Source organism: Amphiprion ocellaris, chromosome 24, assembly GCF_022539595.1.
Source record: "Amphiprion ocellaris isolate individual 3 ecotype Okinawa chromosome 24, ASM2253959v1, whole genome shotgun sequence".
Taxonomy (NCBI): Eukaryota; Metazoa; Chordata; class Actinopteri; family Pomacentridae; genus Amphiprion; species Amphiprion ocellaris.
In genome coordinates this window covers 19,962,524-19,984,221 of record NC_072789.1, presented here as the reverse complement: position 1 = coordinate 19,984,221, position 21,698 = coordinate 19,962,524, and the positions used below count along the sequence as shown (strand labels likewise).

Genomic DNA, 21,698 nt, shown 5'->3' with positions numbered 1-21,698 from the left:
TATGAGGAAGAATTTCCTCCCATGTTTATGTGGTTTTCTTTTCATTTTGCAGTGAAATAGACAGATATGTGTATTTTACTACATGTGTTGGGAAATAATTTTCTTATCTGTAAGGTTTAACTCAAACATGCGGCCCGTGGGCCAAAACTGGCCCTCCAGAGTTTGTTTCTTTTTTGTCTCGCTTGTGTTTTTTGTCTTATTTTTTGTAATTTTGCTTCTTGCTTTTGTCATTTTTTTGTCTCGTTTGTGTCATTTGTCCAACTTTTTGTCTTGTGTCGTTTGTCCATTTTTTTTATTCGCTTTGTATCTTTTTTGTCCAATTTTCTGTCCCTTTTTTGTTTTGTTTCGTGTCATTTATCTAATTGTTTGTCATTTTATTTCTTGTTTTTGTAATTTTGTCTAATTTTTGTAATTTTCTGTCTTGTTTTTTTGGTCTTTTTTTGTCTGACTTTTGTTGTCTCGTGTTTGTCATTTTGTTTCTCATCTTTGCTTTGTGTTTCCTTTTTGTTTCACTTGTGGTTTTTGTCAAATTTTTGTTCCTTTTTTGTTTTGTTTTGTGTTGTTTATCAAATTCTTTGTCATTTTGTTTCTTGCTTTCGTCATTCTGCGTCTCATTTTTGGAATATTTTGTCCTGTTTTTGTTTTTTGTCTTTTTTTTGTCTGACTTTTGTCATTTTGATCATAAAATAAAATACAGTATCATTCAGTTCCAGACAGGTGTGACTAAATGTTTTGTGCCTGTGCAGATAAACTGTGATCTAGAAGTTGTAATGTGTAAATGATAAACTGAGGCATAATATTGTTGAAGTTGAACTTGTTTTTCTTAAGAAACTTCAGGTTGTTCACAATGTTTTGTCAAAAGATAATTCCTTAAATGTGAACCTTTTCAGAATGTACATTTCTGCACTGAAACAAACGAAGAATTTGGAGTTGTGGTTATTTATAGGTTATTATGCTGTGATTTTACTGGTCACTGGAAATCAAATTGGGCTGAATGTGGAATTAATCTGAACTAAAATGAGTTTGACACCGCTGGTTTAACTGATCCCAGATGCTGAGTAATGTTTGTACAGGTTTATGTAATTGTCTACGCAGCTGTTGGTCAGTTTGAGTGGAAACTTGAGCGTATAGTTCCAAAGTCAGACACGATCGATCACACTCTTACTTCCGGTGAGGACTAAAAAAATAAAAGTTTCAAATCATAGCTTCCAGTCAATTTTGGCATATTTATGTAAAAAACACCAAGATTACAACACCTGTGTCCTGAATTATGGATGTGGATCGCAAGAAATCTATCACTGGGAATGAATTTGTTGGAAAAAACACACAGAAGGGAGAGTAAAACAACAGATGAACCCGATGTGAAATAAATATCTTTTATTGTTTTCATCATAGTCATAATTGTCGTAATTATGAACACCGAGCTGTCGCAATACTCCAGAATTTTGCCAAAAAACAGCAACCATTCGACGGCACCGCTGCGTCTCTCAGGACCCAACCATGCATAAAATCTCCCATTTAAAAAAAAGTAAAATAAAAAATATATATTAAAAAATTATGCGTACCACTGATATACAGATCTGATATAAACAGGCGTATTGGTCACAAACCAATTAGAATTATAAACATGGCTTCTTTTACAATACACAGAACAAACATGTGGGATATAAGTGTACTTTTCTTTTTTAAAAAAAGGGTACAATTTCATTTTATACATCTGTACATGATTTTTTTTAAATTCATTTTATTTTTTGTTAAATTCATTTAATCGTTATTTTTAATGTTCTCATCCCCTACAGTCGGAACGCTCGAGGCATTTCGGGTGCAGTGAGCACAATCTGCAGTAAAATGCACATTTATAAACTCACACAGTCGCATACAAATATCACAATCGCACACACACGGGAGTGGCAGCAGTGGCTTTAGACGCTAAAGAGAGAACTACGGGTGTATCTTGGCGTTTGCAGGTGGCAAATACTGGTAACCGGAGAGTTAATCCACTGTGGTGAACGAGGCCACCTGACGGCAAAAATGACATTCATGTAAAGGCTGAACCGAACCGTCGACACACACACACACACACACACACACACACACACAACTGCTTTCACACACGAAGCAGAAATTTAAAAAAACAAACAAAAAAACAGTCTTTAAAATGTGCAAAGAAAAGGTCGCTGAACCGAGCTGCACGAGCGACGAGGAGCCGTGAAGAAGCATCAGTGAATAGTGCATAATGGTATCGAGGGTCACCAGTGCTGGCGCCGTCCGGATGGAGAGCTGTCCGGACGCCGCCTCAAACTCAATACGGTCATCAAACGCTTTCATGACGACAGCCAAATTATCGCTTCTTCTTCTTCTTCTTGTGTGAAAATGCATAATGTGAGGATTCCACCACCTGTGTGGACGTACCGGCGTTTTTTTTGTTTGTTTTTACCACAGAATAAGAGTTTAAGTGCCTTCAGAGACGTGAACGAATCCGTTTCCACCTGCCTTTAAAGGTGCAATCAGTCGACTCTTTTGCAGCACCTAGTGGCCACCGGTGGGAACTGCAACAACAACGGGTCGTACCAAATTTGGCTCAATTTTACGTACCGTTAAAATATCTGTTTAATTTCATCCCAGCAAGAAATGGAAGAAGTGGCGTCACTCAAGCCAGCAGCAATTTATTTTAACTTCAGATTGCGTCGCGTTCTTCTACTATTAAAGATTTTGGAGAAGAGTAAAACTAACAAAAAAAAAAAAAAAAACAGGACAATTTTGCAGATTACACCTTTAAAAAGCAGAAATATTCCCATCACCTGGTCTGTAAAGATGCTCAACGGAGATATGGTCTGTTTTTTAATCTGACTTTCCATAACCGTGGATTGTTTTGCTGACAAAGCTCCATAAAATTATTCCTCTAAAACCAGAACAAGTGGTGAACGTGAGACTTAAAAGAAGTGCCTTCAGAGACGTGAAGGAATCAGTTTCCACCTGCCTTTAAAGGTGCAATCAGTCGACTCTTTAGCAGCACCTAGTGGCCACCAAGGGGAACTGCAACAACAACGGGTCGTACCTAAGTCGGCTCATTTTAAGGCTAATTTATGCGTCTCAGCACGAGCAGTGAGTGCCAAAAAAGTAATCTCGCGTACCATTACAATCCTAACGTGTTTAATTTCATCCTGGCTAGAAATGGAAGAAGTGGCGTTGCTCAAGCTAGCAGCGATTTATTTCAGCTTCAGTTCTTTTACCATGAAAGATTCTGGAGAAGAGCAATGTTTTGCAGATTGCACCTTTAAAAAGCAGAAATATTCCCATCACCTGCTCTGCAAAGATGCTCAACATAGATATGGTCTCTTCTGTAATCTAACTTTTAATTACTGTGCAGCGACACTTCTATGATTTTGTATTTCAAGCTTGTGTGATAAGTGATGACATCTTCAGTGTGGGACAGTTTGGCCGACTGCTGTTTGCCGACAAAGCTGCTCAAAATTATTCCTCTAAGAACCAGAAGAAGTGGAGAACGTGAGACTTAAAAGACTGAATCCTGCCGTCCAGTGTGTGCATAGAGTTGATGCTGTGGTTTGGCTAAAGTGACAAGTTAAAAATGGATGATTTGGCAAGAAGAGCGACCGCGGTGCTGACTGTTGACGGGAACGGAGTTCTGCGAGGCTGTAAACACGTTCGGATGTGGGCAGGCCGAAAACACAACACGGCACCGCGATGGAGAACACGAAGCGGAGACGTGCTAACGTTAGCGGCCGGCTAAATGACGAGCAGCTCTTCGTGTTTGGTTTGAAATTAAGTGGACAACAGAGAACAAGTCGAAGTGGTTCGTCGCGTCCAGAGACGGAAAAATTCAAGTACTTGGTCTTCTTGAGGAGACATTTTCGCTGTCGATCTATCAGCTGTTCAGATTACAGGAGGTCCTCAGTTTATGACGTCCTCGACCTACGGCGTTTCATGGTTTCATCACCGTCTCTTGTTCCATCATTCCGTTGTACGGTGTTTACGACGTTAAAACAATTGTCGTGTGAAACTAGTTGGCGAGCGGACGAATACACCGCTATACAAGGAAGACGGCTTTGCTTACATCCACAGGTTGCATGCCACATGTCATGGTCTGCGAGTTCCGACTTATGGTAAAAATCGAGCTCCATCGCGCCGTAGGAACGGAATTTCGACATAAGTCTAGGACCCCCTGTAATCGTTTAGTCTGATCGTATGTTTCATGTTTTCACCCTCAACAGTAAATGTTCACATGAGCAAATATGCAACTTTTACTGCTATGCTGTTATCAAGTCCTCAATCTCATGACCAAATGTTAAACTTGTGTTTCAGGATGTGGTTGAAATGAAACGTTCTGCCGGAATCTGAGTGACATTCACCTACTTTATGACTCAGTCCGCCAAGATGACAGTTGAACCGAGTGAACACTTTGAGAAGAACAACCGATCATCCTCCTTCGTTCTGACGCTGGCAGGTCTGAGGGACATTTGCTACAGCAGGCAAACAAACTGGATGAGCGGCTCAAGGTCTCGAGTCCCTGTTGCAGAAAAAAGGCAGAAAACGGACGTTACGGCTGAACTGAGATCAGCTGCTTTTGGGCTAAACGGTGCGAAGGCAGTTTGTCCGGGAGGCGAAACAACTCAAGACTCATTCCTACACTTGCGTTTCAAAACAGAAAAGGCACACAGCAAAGAACGGAGATGGGGGGCTGAAGAGGAGGGAGGGTGGACACGACAGCAGAGCTTGATCAGAAGAACCGAGCGGATAAAGACGAGGGGTGAGGGCAGGCGAGTGGAAACTTTTCGGGGAGTGTTCTCTGCATCTGGGGTTTCGTTTCATCTATAGCAGCGGGCCCAGGTCATCGCCGTCGCTCTGGGTTTTGGCAGGAGACTACATTCTGGGTCGGGTCAGCGAGATGGGGGGGCGGGGCCACTCCAGAGTCAGGCATCACTTCCTGTAGGTCCACAACACCGACACACTCCGAGAGAGAAACCGTACAAACATAAAAAAAGGAGACGTTTCCAAAGAGTCTCTTTCCGAGAGGAAGTGCTCGACAACCTCCGTGTCCGAGAAATTAAGGTGCAACTTGCGGAGAAAAATAAAATAAAAATTCGTGTCCTCTACGGCCGTCTCATACAAACAGAGACAGGAGGAGCGTCCAACAGCCTGAACGCCTCAGCGTAGGGGTGGAGGGGGCGGGGCCAGAGGCAGGACCGCCACATCAGGTAAGGCCGTGTTTGGCAGTTCGGCAGGCGGTTGAACTTAATGTACAAAGATATGCCTCAGTAGCTCATCTGCAGACGGCCGCTGCTTCGTCTCCACAAAGATCCGCTTGAGAAAGTCTCGGCAGTGGTCCGACACGTGGGCGGGCAGAACCGGGTTCGTTGGCTGGGTGGCAATTTTAAAAATGGCCGCCATGGCCTCAAACTCCGCCCACGGGGGTCGTTGTGTCAGCATCTCCACGACGGTGCAGCCGACGCTCCTGTCGGGGAAAATACCAAGAGTTAAAAATCAGCACAAGCAGAGGAGGAAGATTTATGTTACACGAAGTTCTGAGATCATCGTTACGTACTCTACCGTTCTAAAGTTTGTGGTCACCCAGACAATTCCATGTTTTCCATGAAAACTCCCACTTTTATTCATGTGCTAACATAACTGCACAAGGGTTTTCTAATCATGAATTAGCCTTTCAACACCATTAGCTAACACAATGTAGCATTAGAACACAGGAGTGATGGTTGCTGGAAATGTTCCTCTGTACCCCTATGGAGATATTCCATTAAAAACCAGCCATTTCCAGCTAGAATAGTCATTTACCACATTAACAACGTCTAGACCAGATTTATGATTCATTTCATGTCATCTTCATTGAAAAAAAGTGCTTTCTTTTCAAAAATAAGGACATTTCTAAGTGACCCCAAACTTCTGAACGGTAGTGTATGTGCAGCTGTTCAAAGTCAGAATTAATCATTCTAGCTTTGTCCCAATTCAGAGGTCGTGTCCTTCGAAGGCCGATTACGTCAAATCATTCAATCAAATCAAAAATTTATTTGCAGAGCACTTTCCAGCAACATAGAAGAAGGCCAAAGTGCTTTCCAGACAGAATAATAAACAAAACAATGCAATTTTTGATTACTATAAAACCATAAAACCCATAAAAACACAAAACTAAGAAAAGCATAAAACCATAAAAACCATAAAACAGTCCTAGGATTCGAAAGCACGTCTAAATAAATAGGCGTCACAGCGGCGCAACGAAGGCCATCCCATTGAATTAAGACATGAACTCTTTCAAATGCGTCCTTTTGGGTGGCCAACATATCCCAAGATTCACTGGGTGCACTGGTGATGGTTCGATCAACTGCCGGACTTTTAACTGCTCACAACTTTACTGAAAGGATGACGACAACATCTGAGCAGCCTTGGCGGAGTACTGCGCTCTCTGAGTGCTGTTCTTGTTTGTACTGTAAAAAAATGGATGTTCCAATAATAGTCCCCCCCCCCCCCATTTTGACATCAGTTCCACATTAACAGAGTTCATCATTTTAAAATGTCTTCTCTCATTCACAAAATGGACCAAACTACATATGCAGGTCGTCTTGTGGTTTTCGAGTGTCCTTTGTCCTTCGTCTGTTAAAAAAAAAAATCATAATTTCATAACTTTTAAATTGCTGTAAATATAAAGATCTTTAAGATGGAATTCAGAAGATTACAGGTTCAACACAATGCTGTGCCACACCAAGTCTTTTGGGTGGACATGGTGAAAGACAAACCAGATGAACAAATACGTCATACGGTGAAACAATTGCCTTTAAACTACAGTTTACCCACTGATATGACCAAAGAAAGTTTAACTATAACTATTGTTGGAGCTGTTTGGATGCCATCAAACTTTGGTAGAGTTCAAACTGTAGACACAAACAGTCTATTTTCTAACTAATCCGAGTTAATGCCGCTTTTAAACTACATCTTAATCCATTCATTTTCCAGACATAAATCAAGCTGAGAGGCGCAAGGTAGAATAAACAGAGACGACTGAGTAGTCTCACCAGATGTCGGCCTTCCTGCCATAACCTTCTCCACTGATCACCTCCGGGCTCATCCAATAAGGAGTCCCGGTCACCGACTTGATGCCTGTTCCCGACAGACAGATGGTCTGCAGCCGCCGACTCGCCCCGAAGTCTCCGAGCTTCACGTTTCCCACGGAGTCACGGAGGATGTTGGCCCCTGAATGAAGAACAAACACTCAATCTCCTACACCGTTTTACACTTTCAGAAGGCGACATCTTTTCCTGTTTCCTAGAAAACAAGCTATTATCTTGGAGTATTAGTTTGGAGATACATGAAGGTAAATAAAGAGTCACCTTTGATGTCCCTGTGGACGATCATGTTGCTGTGCAGGTAGGAAACCCCCTCCAGGATCTGCCGGGTGTAGCGCCGCGTCACGTTTTCCGTCAGCGCTCCGTACGACTTCAGTTGGTCCTTAATGGAGCCCTGAGCAACACGAGATTCATCGAAAAATATATCAATACTGGCAGCAACGAGCCTGAGTAACTCCTAACAGAAATGTCTGTTCAACATGGAGCTCATTTACTCCCTAAATATCAACATGGGCTTAAAAATGCTTCAGTAACGTACATATCCGCACAGTGTTTGAAATTATAAACACCGACAGCAACAGAAAAATTTAATATTCCTCTTTTGCTTCGGCACAAGTACTAATTCACAGCCGAATAAATTAACAAAGCAAATAAATGAGCGTTTAGGCTGTAGAATCAAGTGAAGATTAATTGGCGTAAATCTGACACTGAAACTCCTTATTTCTCTTTGTGGAGACTAGAAGCTTCTCTGTGCACAGCCGCCCAGCTAGCATAATTAGCATGTGAGGTGTTCAGGGGACATCTATAAGTTACAGTTGTGTTCAAAGAGCAGTGTGTTTTAAAAAAGTGAGTAAACCTCAAAATCCTTTTTAGTTCCGTTCGCGCAAATGCATTGACATGCATTTACAGAAAGTGAAGACGAAGGGATATTAGGCTGTTCAAAAAAACAGCAGTGACTTCATTTTCTCAAACATTTACCATATAAGCTGAAAACTGCTTGAAGATTCAGCCCTCCCGTGAATCACTGGACTAATATTTAGTTGTAGAACCACTGTTTCTGAGAACTGCTTCGCATCGGTGGCATGGAGTCGACCAACTTCTGTCAACAGGTGTTCCAGCCCAGGATAACTGGACTACACTCCACAGGTCCTCTGCATTTCTTGGTTTTGCCTCAGAAACAGCATTTTTGATGTCACCCTTCAAGTTTTCTATTGGAATAATGGACTGGCCACTCTGTAACGTTACATTACGTGACAGTTTCGCCGAAACTGTCACAGACATCACCATCTATCTATTCCTTTATGTCTGAACAAAAGAACTTAAAACTACCACAAACTGATCCATGATTCCTGGTATGTGATAAACAGGCCCGAAACCACAGTATGAGAAACACCCCATATCATGATGCTTCTACCACCATGCTTCACAGTGAGGACAGTGAAGCATGGCGGTGGAACCATCAGGGTGGTATCTTCCGGTGAACCACCGGACTAATATTTAGTATTTTGAAAAAGTGCCCTTTCAATTAATGATTCAGTTTAATGTTGTGACTGTTGGTTCTGTTGGTTTTCTATTACTCTGCTACACCTGCTAGTAAATTATTTGCCGTGTGGAAATATAATTTCTACCAAAAAAACCGACTGATCTGGTTGGTGATGTTGGACTGCTATTATTTTGAACCCAACTGTATCTTCTGTCGACCAGCAGATGTTCAGGAAGCGAGGTGTTTTGGCTCCAGGATAAGAAGAAGAACTGTATTTTCGGTCTTATTCCAATGCACAACGCTGAAGTGAAAGTTCCATTTGATTAAAGATAACAGCAAATATGTCATATTTCAAAACTATAGTGATTTAGGAATAACCACGGAGGCCTGCTGAGCGCTCACCCCGGGCATGTACTCCATAAAGATGGACAGCGTTCGCTCCATGGAGTCTCGCAGACAGCCGTAGTACTGGACGATCCGCTCGTGGCACAAGTTCTTCAGCAGCTGGATTTCACACTCTAACGCGCTCACCTCCTGCAGGAGAAAACAAAGGAACCGTCACTTTCACCTCTTCCTGTCGAGCTGTCATTCTAACACACAATCATCAGCATGTGAACGCTCGGGAAGCCGACACATACCTTGCTGGTCTCGGGACTCTCGGGGTCGAACTGGACCTGTTTCACTGCCAGTTCCCGTCCGGTGTCAGCGTCGTAACACAGGAAAACACGACCGAACGCCCCCTGACCCAGAAGCTTCCCCAGCCGCCAGTTGGTCGGAGCGCGAGGAGCTAAACACAAACAGACATCAGGTATCAGAAGAAACATCCTGGTCATCAGAGGGCCGGACTACGAAGAAAGATCAGTAGGTTAGCAGGATGTTGAGCTTAAAGGCAGAGTTTTCAGTGTCATGAAGGTGGCTAGATCTCCATGGTAACTGATGCTGTGGAGCTAGATCTCCATGGTAACTGATGCTGTGGAGCTAGATCTCCATGGTAACTGATGCTGTGGAGCAGGTTCTGTTCAGAGTTTAGATCTAAATCGACCAGACGAAACGTCTCCCTTTAACCAACTCGTTTCCTAGCGAGTATTTATGAGCGATACAGATTCTCAGCTGAGGAGAAAGTTGTGCCTGTAAACATGTTGAGCTTTACATTACTAAAACCACTAAATGAAGCCATGTAGGTCCCATCGCGTTGCCATGGGTACCTATATGTATTAAGTTTGTGATGCCGAAAACATATAAATATGTTAAGTTTCGTCCGTTTACTGCAGCTGAGATAGCACAGATTGGAACACTGATTATTCTATTGGTATTTATTACACAGAATATTCAAACAGTAACAATTTCATTTTGATTTGGCAACAAATTAAAGTGATTTCCTGCATTATGGGATGGTGTCAGACCTAAATGCACTTCAATACAATATGATGTTTAAATATATTAATTTTAAAGTTTCATAATTTTATTGTGCAGCTGCATTGATCGGTAAAATAAACACATTAAACACGTCTAACAATTTTCTATCAGCATTCCTGTCTTGCATCATTTACAGAAGCAGCTTTATACTGTCCTAATTCTTTATATTCTGCATTGTTCTTATTAAAACAACCTGTTGACAGAACTCAGTCTGAAGCAGAAAGTCTGAATCAAGGTCGGGTTTAAGGAATCCAAAATATACACAAGATTAAATTGTGTTTAGTGCCTTAAATACAAACAGTTAAATACATAATGACATGAAAAAAAAAAGAATTCGACCATGTAGTCTGTGAAATTGATGCATCATGTATTTAATATAGATTCTCATAGAAAACAGTTGATATCATCTCAGCTCAGTGGAGCACTTTGTTGTCTTTCAGCTCATTTTAAAAATGTTTTTAATCTACTCTCTTAGAATTGTCAAGCTGGGTTGGTAGTTCAGGTGTACTCACAGCGGCTGGGTGGGCTGATGTCCATGACTGACAGGGTGGGAGCGGTGGTTGGGTTGGGGTTTGGCTCGATGTCGCTGCCCCTCCGCGGCCTCCTGGCGGGCCCCGGGGCCTCCTCCAGGTCGGGGGTGAAGACGCTGCTGCCGCTGCTGGTGCTGGGCGACTGCTCGGTCGGGCTGAAGCTGACCGGCGAGCGGAAGCCGTGAACCTGCGTTCGCCGAGCGCGAGGGAAAGTCTTCCGTCCTACAGGGGCGACCAGAAACAATCATGTCTGTGTGGATTCTCAGTCACGGTAATAATTCAGGAGAAAGCAACTGGACAAAGAAGGTCAAACATCTTGAAGAACCTTAAGGCCACAACACACTGTGTGATTTTCAGCCGTCCTAGACCAAAGATAAAAATCGTGAGAGAATCGTGGCGATATCTTTGTTCTTGGCTCTAAATCGCTGGTCCTACATCGCACCGTGAGACAGGTTCAAGGACAGCCGTTGTCATGGTCTTGCAACCAAAGACAAGCTGCGATAAAATTCTGACAGCGTCAGAAATTTGGAGTGATCATCTCACAGTGTGATGCTGCTGCGACCTATGACAACTAACTAACCAATAGAAATGCAGCATGAAATGATGTATTGATCAAGGCAAGACTGGCGCTAAACCCAAATAGATGATTTGCGGCGACAAAACGCATCAAAAAAAGTATGTGGGATTTAAACAAAGAAGACAGTCTTGTAGAGTTGTGGCAGCAGAAGCCTTTTGACGTGTCCTCCAGCTCGTACCACAACCGCACAAAAAAGGACGAAGCATGGAAGGATATAGCAGTAGAATTGCAGCTCCCAGGTTAGTAATCTAGCATTAGCGGCTAGCAAACACACACAAACACAGCTGTAAATAGTGGCCACAGCCCTTAGTTTATGTTATTAAATCAATAAAAATTAAATCTGTTCATGTTTCACTAGTTTCCCTGTGATTGTAGGAGCTCCGTTTATGCTTAGGTTGTTTAGTTTTCATGGATGGACGGCGCACACTTTTTGCACGTTCACGTCAACTCATGTACATCGTAGGCTGAGATTCAGCTGCGTTTCAATCGTACAATCTGCACACAGCAAACTTCACGTCATGGCCAAAGATTATTAGATTCATGTCATACAGTGTAGCAAGCTGTGACCTTATAAGACTGCTAAAATCGCACAATGTGTAGAGGCCTTTGAAGAGGTGCTTTCTACTGTTTGTGTCTGACTGTTAGTGTCGCTAAGAACAACGACTCACCATCACTATAATCTTGAAGGCCAAAGGGAATGCCGTAGCGGCGAGGATACGTCCCCCCTTTCCCCGACTTCTCGAACACTGGGATGTCATATTCTGCAGAAAAAAGGATTGAAAAGATAAATTCAAGGTGAGACACATTAAAAAAAAGCGTGACATACAGCAGCTGCAGGTGGGTGGCTAGAATGTGAAGTGTTTTTACTCGGGCTGGGACTTTTAACGTGTTAATTTCAAATGATTAAAAATAACGCGTTAAAAAAAAAAAAATAACGCATTTAACTGCACCTTTCTCAGTTCCCTCATTTCTGGCACACCAGTAACACTGATGAACACTCCAGCCCAGTAGGTGGCGGTAAGGAACCTAAAATCTGTGTTGCAGCCATTAAGAAGATCTACAGGCTGCACTGAGTGATGTCAAGAAAGTTTGATGAACAGTGAAGGAAAACGAGACCACATTAAGCTTGTTGGGAGGAAAGTTTTGTTTTAAAAATCTTCCCAAAGTCAACGCTCACAGGGTCTAAGAATCAGACTAATTCCTGGGTAGGCTTTCTGTGGGTTAGACAAGGAAGAATCTGGGGTTGCCAATTAAATCACAATGTGAGGAAAAAACCTCCTTAAACACAGTGTTCATTTTTGACAGTTTGGTCAATATTAGTGCAATACTTCTGTCACTGAAATAGGAAATGCTCTTTAAAGATGCATTTTTACATTGAATTTTTTACACAAAGGTTATGGTTATTGTATTGCACAAAACCATGCTGGATGAAAGCGTGGTTGTGCGCTAATTGTCCAACAAAGAGTTTTCTGATCACCGCAGCGCTTCAAGCCGACGGTATCATCTCAATGCAAAACATGTTGCTGTTAGCACCAGAGCTAACGTTAGCTATGACAGTCCTGGTACCAACAGTGTAGCCATCCCATAATAATACATTTTATTTGTACAGCGCTTTTCTGGGCACTCAAAGACAATTTACAGGCAAAAGGCAAATAATAAAGCAAAAAATTAAGTCTGATGCTGATGCAGAAACAATAAAACCTGCAGCCCTAGTGCATCATCTCTGCTCTAAAACTGTTTAAAAATGTGTTTGCTCCATCAAAATCCCTCTTCTTCTTGAAACTGAATATTTTTGATCGTCCTGAGTAAACTATGTTTCTTGTAGTTTGAGAATACTTTTAATCAAAACAGGAAACAGTCTAAATATGTGATTTCAGCTTCCCAAATGTGAACATGGTCTCCTTCCTCCTCTGTGACAGCAAACTGAAGATCTTTGGACCAAACGAGACATTTTGACAAAACTACATTTAAAAGTAAATTAAAATAAATTTTAAAAACTAACAGCAGACTGCAGGCCCAATAAGTTTAAAAGCTGAAAGCTGATTAAATGAGCAATTAAATCAGTTTTTGCATTAATAAATAATCAAAATTATGCACCTGGAGTCAATGAATCTGCAGTAGAAATGATTGTACAGTCAGCTGTTAACTCTTTAAATTAATCAGTCAGTTTGAGAATATTTTTTAATTAAAAAATAGTCTAAATTCTGTGTCTTTGTGTTAATAAAAGAGTAAAAGTTTAAGAAAAGTTGGTCCAGATCGCCTTATTTAGATGAAATATGAAGGAAATAGAAGAAAAACTAGCAGCAGACTGCAGGTCCAAAGAGTCTAAAAGCTAAAAACTGATTAAAATGAACGATTAAATCAGTTTTTGCATTAATAAAATAATAACAGACCACTTTCAAAGATGTTGGAAGTGCTTGAGTTTACAAAAAGTCTTAAAATGTTGAATATAATCGCTATAATTGCACTTTAAGTTTGCAGTGATCTGTGAATGTAGTGGGCAGATGAAAAATGAACATAAATCTAAATGAAACAAACATTTTTGTTGTTTAAGTTCACGTATATGTCTATTCATCGATTCAGTCATCAACCAGAATTTATTTGACCTGAAAAACTTTGCTTATTGTGTCAAATATCACGATAATTAATTACATTATTATTTTTAATCCCACTGGTTTTTACGTATTGAAGCTACAGGTCGTCTGTTTAGAAACGTACGAGGACTGATTAGCTGCGTCATGTTACCTGTAAAGTCCTGGTGGTTGTCTGGGTAACTCTGAGCTCTGGGCATCCTGGACTTGGGGTAGTCGCTGTACAACATAAACACAGAATCAACACCAAGTATCCGACTGTATTTTAACGGAACATTAAATGGATGTGTCCAATTATATGACTCTGCATTTTAAAAATAAAGGCCTGACCTGTCCAGAGGGCTGTCTAAAGAGGGACAACTTCCAGATGCCGAGTTCTCCGGACTGCTCATAGACAACGGATCCAGCATCTGAAGAAAAGAAGGAGATTCAGAGACACGTAACTTTACAATCCTCCCCTTAGATGAATCCAATGTAAAGAGCAGTGACAAGATCAGATCTATTCTCTAAAACAACAAATGTTGCCACCTTCACTGACTTTTCTGCAACTTCCTTGCAAATTTAAGACCTTCTAGAAGCTACATCGCCACATTACAGTTCTTCCTCACTGTGATAAACTACCTGGTCCATGCTCTCCGGGATGAACTCCCCCTCGCTGTTGATGCTGGTGAAGGAGCCGTTCCTCGCCACCTGCTGGAGAGCATCGGGAATATATCCTGGAGGAGGAGAGCTGCGGTCCGTCGAATGGGAACCTGAAGTCGGTAGGAAAACAGCAACGGTAGAAACGATTAACTTCTAATGGATGAACTTGCGTGAGGGATTAACAGAAGATCCTAAACTGTGAGACGTTCACCTATCAAAGCCAGCATGCTCTTCTTGTCTGCCACCCTGAACCCCGTGTTGTCCAGCTCCTCGTGGGACGGCAAGAGGTCCATGTTGGAGGAAGAGTTCTGGAGGGAGAATGAAGCAAAACACTTTAAGATATAAAAATAAAATGTTTGCACGCCAAAAGAGACATTCCTATTACATTATTCAGTAGGTCCACGGTTTACGACATTCTCGACCTACGGCGTTTCCTGGTTACGTCGCCATCTACCCATAAATTTATTAAGAAAGTCTTGTTCCATCATTCCTACGTATGGCGTTAGTAACGTTAAAACTAATTTCGAACTAGTTGGCGAGTGGAGTGGAGGAATACGTCGTCACGCGGCGCTGTACAAGAAGAAGGCTTTGTTTGCATTCGCCAGTTGTACCCCACATTGGATTGTGCCACATTTGGAAATTTTCTGCCCTTCATTATGGCTCCCAAGCATAAGTCAGACTCTTCTGATGGCAGAACCATGGCAGTTACCACTGTGTTAGCATAAGTAAATGACATTGGCACCTACATATGTGAGTTCCAACTTGTGGCGGAAATCATGTTATGTTACACTGTAGGAATGGAACTGAAAAGTCAAGACCTCCCTGCATTAATAAAAAGGTGAAAAACATCACATCCTCTCAGTTTTATTGTATGTAATTTCACTTCGGTGGAGATGGCTTTCCTTTTCTTTGAAGCACTGCCATCAGAAGAGGCTGACTTAGACTTGGGAGCCATAATGAAGGGCAAAAAGTTTCCAAAAAAACAACACAAACGACAGAAAGCGAATGTAGCACAATCCAATGTGGCATACAATTCGAGAATGCAAACAAAGCCATCTTCCTCGTATAGCACCACGTGACGACGTATTTGTCCGCTCAGCTCATCAACTAGTTCCCGCACGAAATTAGTTTAATGTTGCAAAGGCCATACGTCGGAATGATGGAACAAGACTTTCTTTATTAATTTAAGGGAGATGGCGACGTAACCAGGAAACGCCGAAGGTGGAGGACGTCTCAAACCGAGGACCTGGTGTATTGTGTGATCTGTAAGCTGTAATGTTTAAATGATAAAATGAGGTTTAATGTGGCTGAAACTGAACTTATTTTTCTTCAGAAATTTCAGGATGTTCATAATGTTTTGTAAGAAGATAGCTTAGTAACTGTGAACATTTTCAGAATGTACTTTTTTGCACTAAAACAAAGGGAAAAATTAGTTTATTATAGGTTATTATGGTCTGATTTTAACTGGAAATGTGAGCTTAAACTGGGCTGAATGTGGCCCCTGAGGGTTTTCTTCTGTTTGTCTGACCTGAGAGGACATCTGGAGCACCAGGAGGATCTTCAGGCTCTTCATGTGAACACTGCGATCCAGCAGCTCTACGGCCTTGTCCAGGTCGTCCTGAGTGGTCAATGGAATCACCAACTGCGAGGGGACAACAAAACCACAGTGTAGACATCAGTCTTTTCAGGATTTCCTTCAATATGCGTCATTACTCAGGACCAGTGAGCTTCATACCTCGTTGTTAGTGTAGTGAAGGTCCATCGCCTGGCCGAAAGCCACCTTAGCTTTCGCCTTCAGGTCTTCCAGCTTGACAGGTCGGGGGAACTGCAAGATCCTGCAGAGAAGAAAAGCCAGAGTTCAGGAGGTCATCGATCTGTACTGACAACATTAAGGTGATGAACCTGAGCACAACCTCACCTCTTCTCCCCTTTGAACTCGAACTTCACTCTCACATCGTTCTGTCGGAAAGACAATCGAGTTCAGCAACAAAACAACAAAGAAAAACGCTTAAAAACGCTTCCTGTTGTTCGCCTCCTCAGGATTTCGAGCGGTTACCTGATTCTTGGGCGAGGAGGCTTTGGGTTTGCCCAGGTCCGACAGGAACATGGCAGGACGGCTGGAGCGGTGCAGTTCGGCCAAGTCCTGCATGATCGAGTTCAGCGCCTCCTGCTCATCTGTGAGGCAGGATTTTGGTTTATTTAACAGACGTTACTCTTAGAACTGAAAAGAAAATTATTTAATGAAAATAACAAAATCCTGACAGTCGCAAAAAAGCTTCACTTTAATCTAAAATACACTTCATACAGTTTTGACTTCAAGGCAAGTAGTCTAATTTCTCAGACTGGGAGAAGCATAAGAATCTAAATTAGTGCCACTGCCTTAGAACTTGCTTTAGCACTTCTCTTGTAAATGTATAACTTTTAAAGAGCTAAACACACACATGACAGAAATACTTTCATTATCTGCAGCAGCGACACATTACATGCCCAGAACACAAAGGATTACTGTGAGGCAAAGATGTCAAAGAACCATTGTTAGATGAGAGAGAAAAAAAAACATTCCTTGAGTTGTAGGGTTGACAAAAGATAAGGCTGGCCGTCTGCCAAACAGAAACGCTGCCTCAAAGCACACACACATACGTACCCATCATCATGGCACGGCGATTGACCCAGGAGGCCAGGAAAGAGGATTCTCCCATCAAAGGGATTCCTTTCTCCTGCAGCAGCAGAAAGACAACATAAATCCTGACATGCAGTTGACTGGGACACAAGTTGAAAAGGCCTGAAGTTGCCACTGACTGATCAGCAGATCTGCAAACAGAAGTTCCCTGAACTGGCTGAGAAACAGGGTAAATAAATGGTAATCAGAGAAAGTGGAGATCTTTTAACCAACATTCTTTTAATCACAGTAACTGCAGCAAAAAGTGGTCAGAGTGGTGCCATTACAGCGACCTGCAGGACAGCAGAAGGGGGAGTTGTTGTTGAAGTGAATAATGTATCTATCTATCTACCTACCTACTGTACCAACCCTGTCTATCCTAATTATAAACCTATCTTATCTACCTAACCTCTTATCTTTCTGGTTCTGATATCAGAACCAGAAAGTCTTTATTGTCATTGTATAAGAACAACGTAACTGAAAGTGCAGTCTCCTTAAAGTGCATAAATAAGTAAAAATTATTACAAAAAAATACACATAACATGTAAGAACATCAATATAAAAAGATTAATTAAAAAAACATTCATAAAACCATCCAATAAAAAACAATTAAACATTAGAATTATTTAAAGTGTCCTGAATTTAGTGCATAATAATACATTTACATAGAAACTATTTCTGGGTCTATTCTGTCCAGCCTGTACAGATAAATTAGATTTACCTGTTCCGTTTGTGAGCCTGACCATAAATTACGTATTAAATCACAGTCTTTAACGGGAAAGTAGCGAACAATGCTGTAAAAAAATTAAGTCAGAAAAATGTCAAAAGTAGAGGAGTACTACTACGTTAAATTACTATTTTCTTTATGCAGTAATGTACAATCAAAATAAAAATACAGCTGAACCAAACACAATCTCTTAATCTGCAGAGTGATTTGAAGCTGTAGCTCTCAGATAAATAGAAAAACAACCGTTTTATAAAGCAGGATCTGTAATTGACACAGGTCATTAGTTGTCTCCCATTTAAAAACAAATGGCCACCATTTCTACAAAATAATCCTGACGAGTTGTCACTACATTGGTGCTACATGTTAGTTATTAGTGGTGGTACTGTGCAGTCAATCTTGGGATTTAAGTCCGTTGATTTAGACCAGGGGTGTCAAACATGCAGCCCACGGGCTAAAACTGGCCCTCCACAGGGTCCAGCGGCCTGTGGGACGATTTTGTGAAGAGTAAAAATTACAGAGAAGACATTAACTGCAAAGTGTAAATGAGTAAAACTATAAATTTAAAACAATTTCTGGACAAGCTGTTTTGATCATAAAGTAAAATATTATATTGCTCATTGTTATTTTGTGTCTCATTTTTGTCATATTTTGTCTTGTTTATGTTGTTTTTTGTCTGAGTTTTGTCATTTTGTTTCCTTTTTGTCATGCTTGTATTTATTGTCTTATGTTTCTCATTTTGTGTTTAGCTTTGTTCATTGCTTTGTGTAATTTTTTGTCTTGTTTTTGTCATTTGTCCATTTTTTGCCTCATTTTTTGTCTCTTTTCTGTTTTGTTTTGTCGTTTGTCTCATTTTTTGTCATTTTGTTCTCATTGTTGTCATTTTGTCTCATTTTTGTAATATTTTGTCTTGTTTTTGTTGTTTTTTGTCTGTTTTGTCACTTGTCTCATGTTTTTGTTGTTTTCTTTCGTTTTTGTCATATTGTTTCCTTTTTGTCACGCTTGTATTTTCTGTCTTATTTTTCTCATTGTGTTTCGCTTTATTCACTGTTTTGTGGGGGTTTTTTGCCTCGCTTGTGTCGTTTGTGTAATTTTTTGTCTCGTTTCTGCCGTTTGTCCATTTTTTTGGCGCTTTGTAACTTTTTGTCTCATTTCTGTCTCTTCTCTGTTTTGTTGCGTGCCGTTTGTTTCATTTTTTGTCATTTTGTTCTCGTTGCTGTTATTTTGTGTCTCGTTTTTTGTTGTTTTGTTGTCTTTTCTTGCTTTCTGACTGTTGTTTTGATCATGACTAAATGTTGTGTTCCTTCGTAGACACTGTGATCTGTAACTTGTAATGTGTAAATGATAAACTGAGGCATAATGTTGCTGAAATTTATTTTTCTGAAGAAACTTCAGGTTGTTCATGATGTTCATTAAACGTAAACATCTGAAGAACATACTCTTTTGCACGAAAACAGGAAAAATTTGGAGTTTTATGAGTTATTATGCTCTGATTTTAATGGTCCTACTCACTTAGGGTCAAGTTGGGCAGAATTATGATGAACTACAATGAGTTTGACACCCCTGGTTTGGAGTATATTAGATATTGATGATGAGTTATTGATAACCACTTATTGATCACTGTCTGTTGTTATCATCAGAGAGTGTTTAATATTTTTCTGACAGCTAACCTCCCTGTCTGTGCTGTTTGGCTACAGATCCACTGTTGACAGTAAAGTTGACACCAACAACAGTGACAGTGTCGTGGCCTCCTCTGGTCGATAATTAGCTAGCTTTAAATTAACTTGCTAGCGATAGCGGACTAGCCCCCTGCAAGCTAACAACTGTTGCTAGCATGTTTGACATTTGAGACGGAGCCAAAATGTGCTCAATGAATGACCTGTCGTCTTGAAATGTAAACCAGAACACACTTATCGACACGTACAGGGGTGATAAGGGAAGCTAACTGGCTAGCGTTAGCCGAGAGCTGCGTTTCCAACGAGCTGTCAGAGCAGGGAAGTTGACAAGCTAAGCTAATGCTAAAGTTACCTGCTAGCAGCATAGCTATTCAAAGCTCGCCTGCTGAGCACGACCGTAAGAAAAAAACACAAGAAAAAAACGCAATCACACGGACAAATGCCGCGTTTGAAACCCAGCGTTCCGTGTTTATCCGCCTACCTGGGGGCTGATTGGGTTCGTGGTCACTTCCTCATCCACAGGGCCGGTGACAGGAGCCCCGGGCCCCGCGGAGAGCCGATGGAGGAAGCAGAAGTTTGGCAGTCCGCTCCCAACTTCACTCGAGTCCTGCTGGGCCACGACGACGAGGCCCGATGTGTGTCAGTTTAGCCCGCTAGAAGCTTCCGGGGAGAAAACCCACCCGACGGCGACTCGTCCACCAGAGTATCTCCGTGTTTGAGCGGCGACAAAAGAGCACATTTAATCCACGGCCGTCATTTTGTGCTACTTTACGAGCAGGTTAACGGTAGCTCCGCTCGCTGTTGACCCCACAGCTGCGTCAAGCTAACGGGTGTCGGATGAATCACTACCGGATGTGTTGCGATTTTACTGACAAAATAAAAGCACTGAATGTCCCACACTAAGAAAACGCACGTCGGGTATTTTATGACGACGGGTGCAAACCGGAAGTGCTCTTTTTATTTTGGTGATAGTGGCAGGTTTTAACCCCCAGCCGCGTTGGAAGAGTCCAACAAAAATACAGCCTGTGATGTCAGAGAAATGTTTCCTGGATTACGACTGTCAAATAAATAAAAATGCTATATTCCTTTATTTCACATCCTAACTTTTGCTCCCAAAAATGTCATGTTGTTATGACTGTGTTTGTCCATGTTGATGAATTAGTGCACACTTCTGTGTCTAATAAACTTTAACTACAAATTACATAACTGAAAATGCTAAATAGTGACCAGAGGAAATGGGAACAGCTATATAAAAAGAGGTTAAAAATTAAAAGTGCATCAAATTATTGTTTATATGTACTAATAAATAATCTAATAAACGTGTATTATTGTGTAATGTACAGTTTCCATTTTTTTTTTGTATTAGCTAGTATTGAGTAATTTGTAGAAAAAGCACCATTATATTAACATTTACATTGGATTTAATTATTGGGTACTTACTGTACATTCAAAAAACTTCTCTCATAGCTTCAAAGCATTGAAAAAAAACACAGGTTCATTTTTACAAAAGCTACACCTTACTTAAATAAAATAAAAACAATAGTTCGGTATGTATGCTGTGCAAGATATTTAATGAAAATGAAGTCATAGATCAGTGAAACACAAAACAATCGGTTTAAGAAATTAAAATTAATCCTTGAATTTGTTGGCTTTCCAAGCATATTTCTGTGGGGCTATAACTGTAATTCTAAAATTAGTCAGGGTAAGCTTCATAATTAATAATACGGTCTGATTTTAACCTTAGCATTAGAATTATTCAGCGCAACATCCATAATTTATAATACTGTATCACAGTCAGATGAAGCTGTATTTTATTGTGGGTTTTTATCTGTAATATCGATGGTTTCAACCTAGATATTTAAACTTGTTAGGTCAAATCCAATCTAACGTGTTCTAACAATAATAAATCAAATTAATTCATTCCAAAGTCAAATTAAATACTCGAAAATGATTATGTGAAAAACACACTGGTTATTTTTTATTTTTACCTTTTCTTTTTTTGCAGAAGTTACACCTTACATCAGTGAAATAAAAAACAATAGTTGGGTGTATATGTATGTATATATATCTAGATATCTAGATAGATAGATAGATAATCATAATAATAATAATAATAATAATAATAATTTGTAGTAGTAGAAAAAATCTCCATAATTAATAATGCTATATGGTTTTAACCACAATATTTAAATTAGCTGTCTAATTAATTAATAATACTGTTATTCCATAAATACCTTGTATCATTTTCAGGTATAGTTTTATTTTATATAAGTCTTTGTGGCATTTAATTAGGAATATTGATTGTTTAC

General features: G+C 40.6%; 1 protein-coding gene across 1 annotated transcript; it reads right to left on the bottom strand.

Moving 5' to 3' along the window:
* Positions 1-1,362: 1,362 nt before the first annotated feature.
* map3k2 (mitogen-activated protein kinase kinase kinase 2) lies at positions 1,363-20,232 on the bottom strand. The gene is made up of 17 exons (XM_023261257.3): positions 19,871-20,232; positions 16,975-17,047; positions 16,387-16,505; positions 16,249-16,289; positions 16,066-16,165; positions 15,859-15,972; positions 14,542-14,638; positions 14,310-14,440; positions 14,019-14,098; positions 13,843-13,907; positions 11,766-11,858; positions 10,503-10,742; positions 9,213-9,361; positions 8,977-9,108; positions 7,356-7,485; positions 7,041-7,218; positions 1,363-5,473 (listed from the first exon to the last, which is right to left on the bottom strand). The coding sequence occupies exons 2-17, from the start codon at positions 17,027-17,029 to the stop codon at positions 5,254-5,256; spliced, it is 1,944 nt and encodes a 647-aa protein (XP_023117025.1). The 5' UTR covers positions 17,030-17,047; positions 19,871-20,232; the 3' UTR covers positions 1,363-5,253.
* Positions 20,233-21,698: the final 1,466 nt, after the last annotated feature.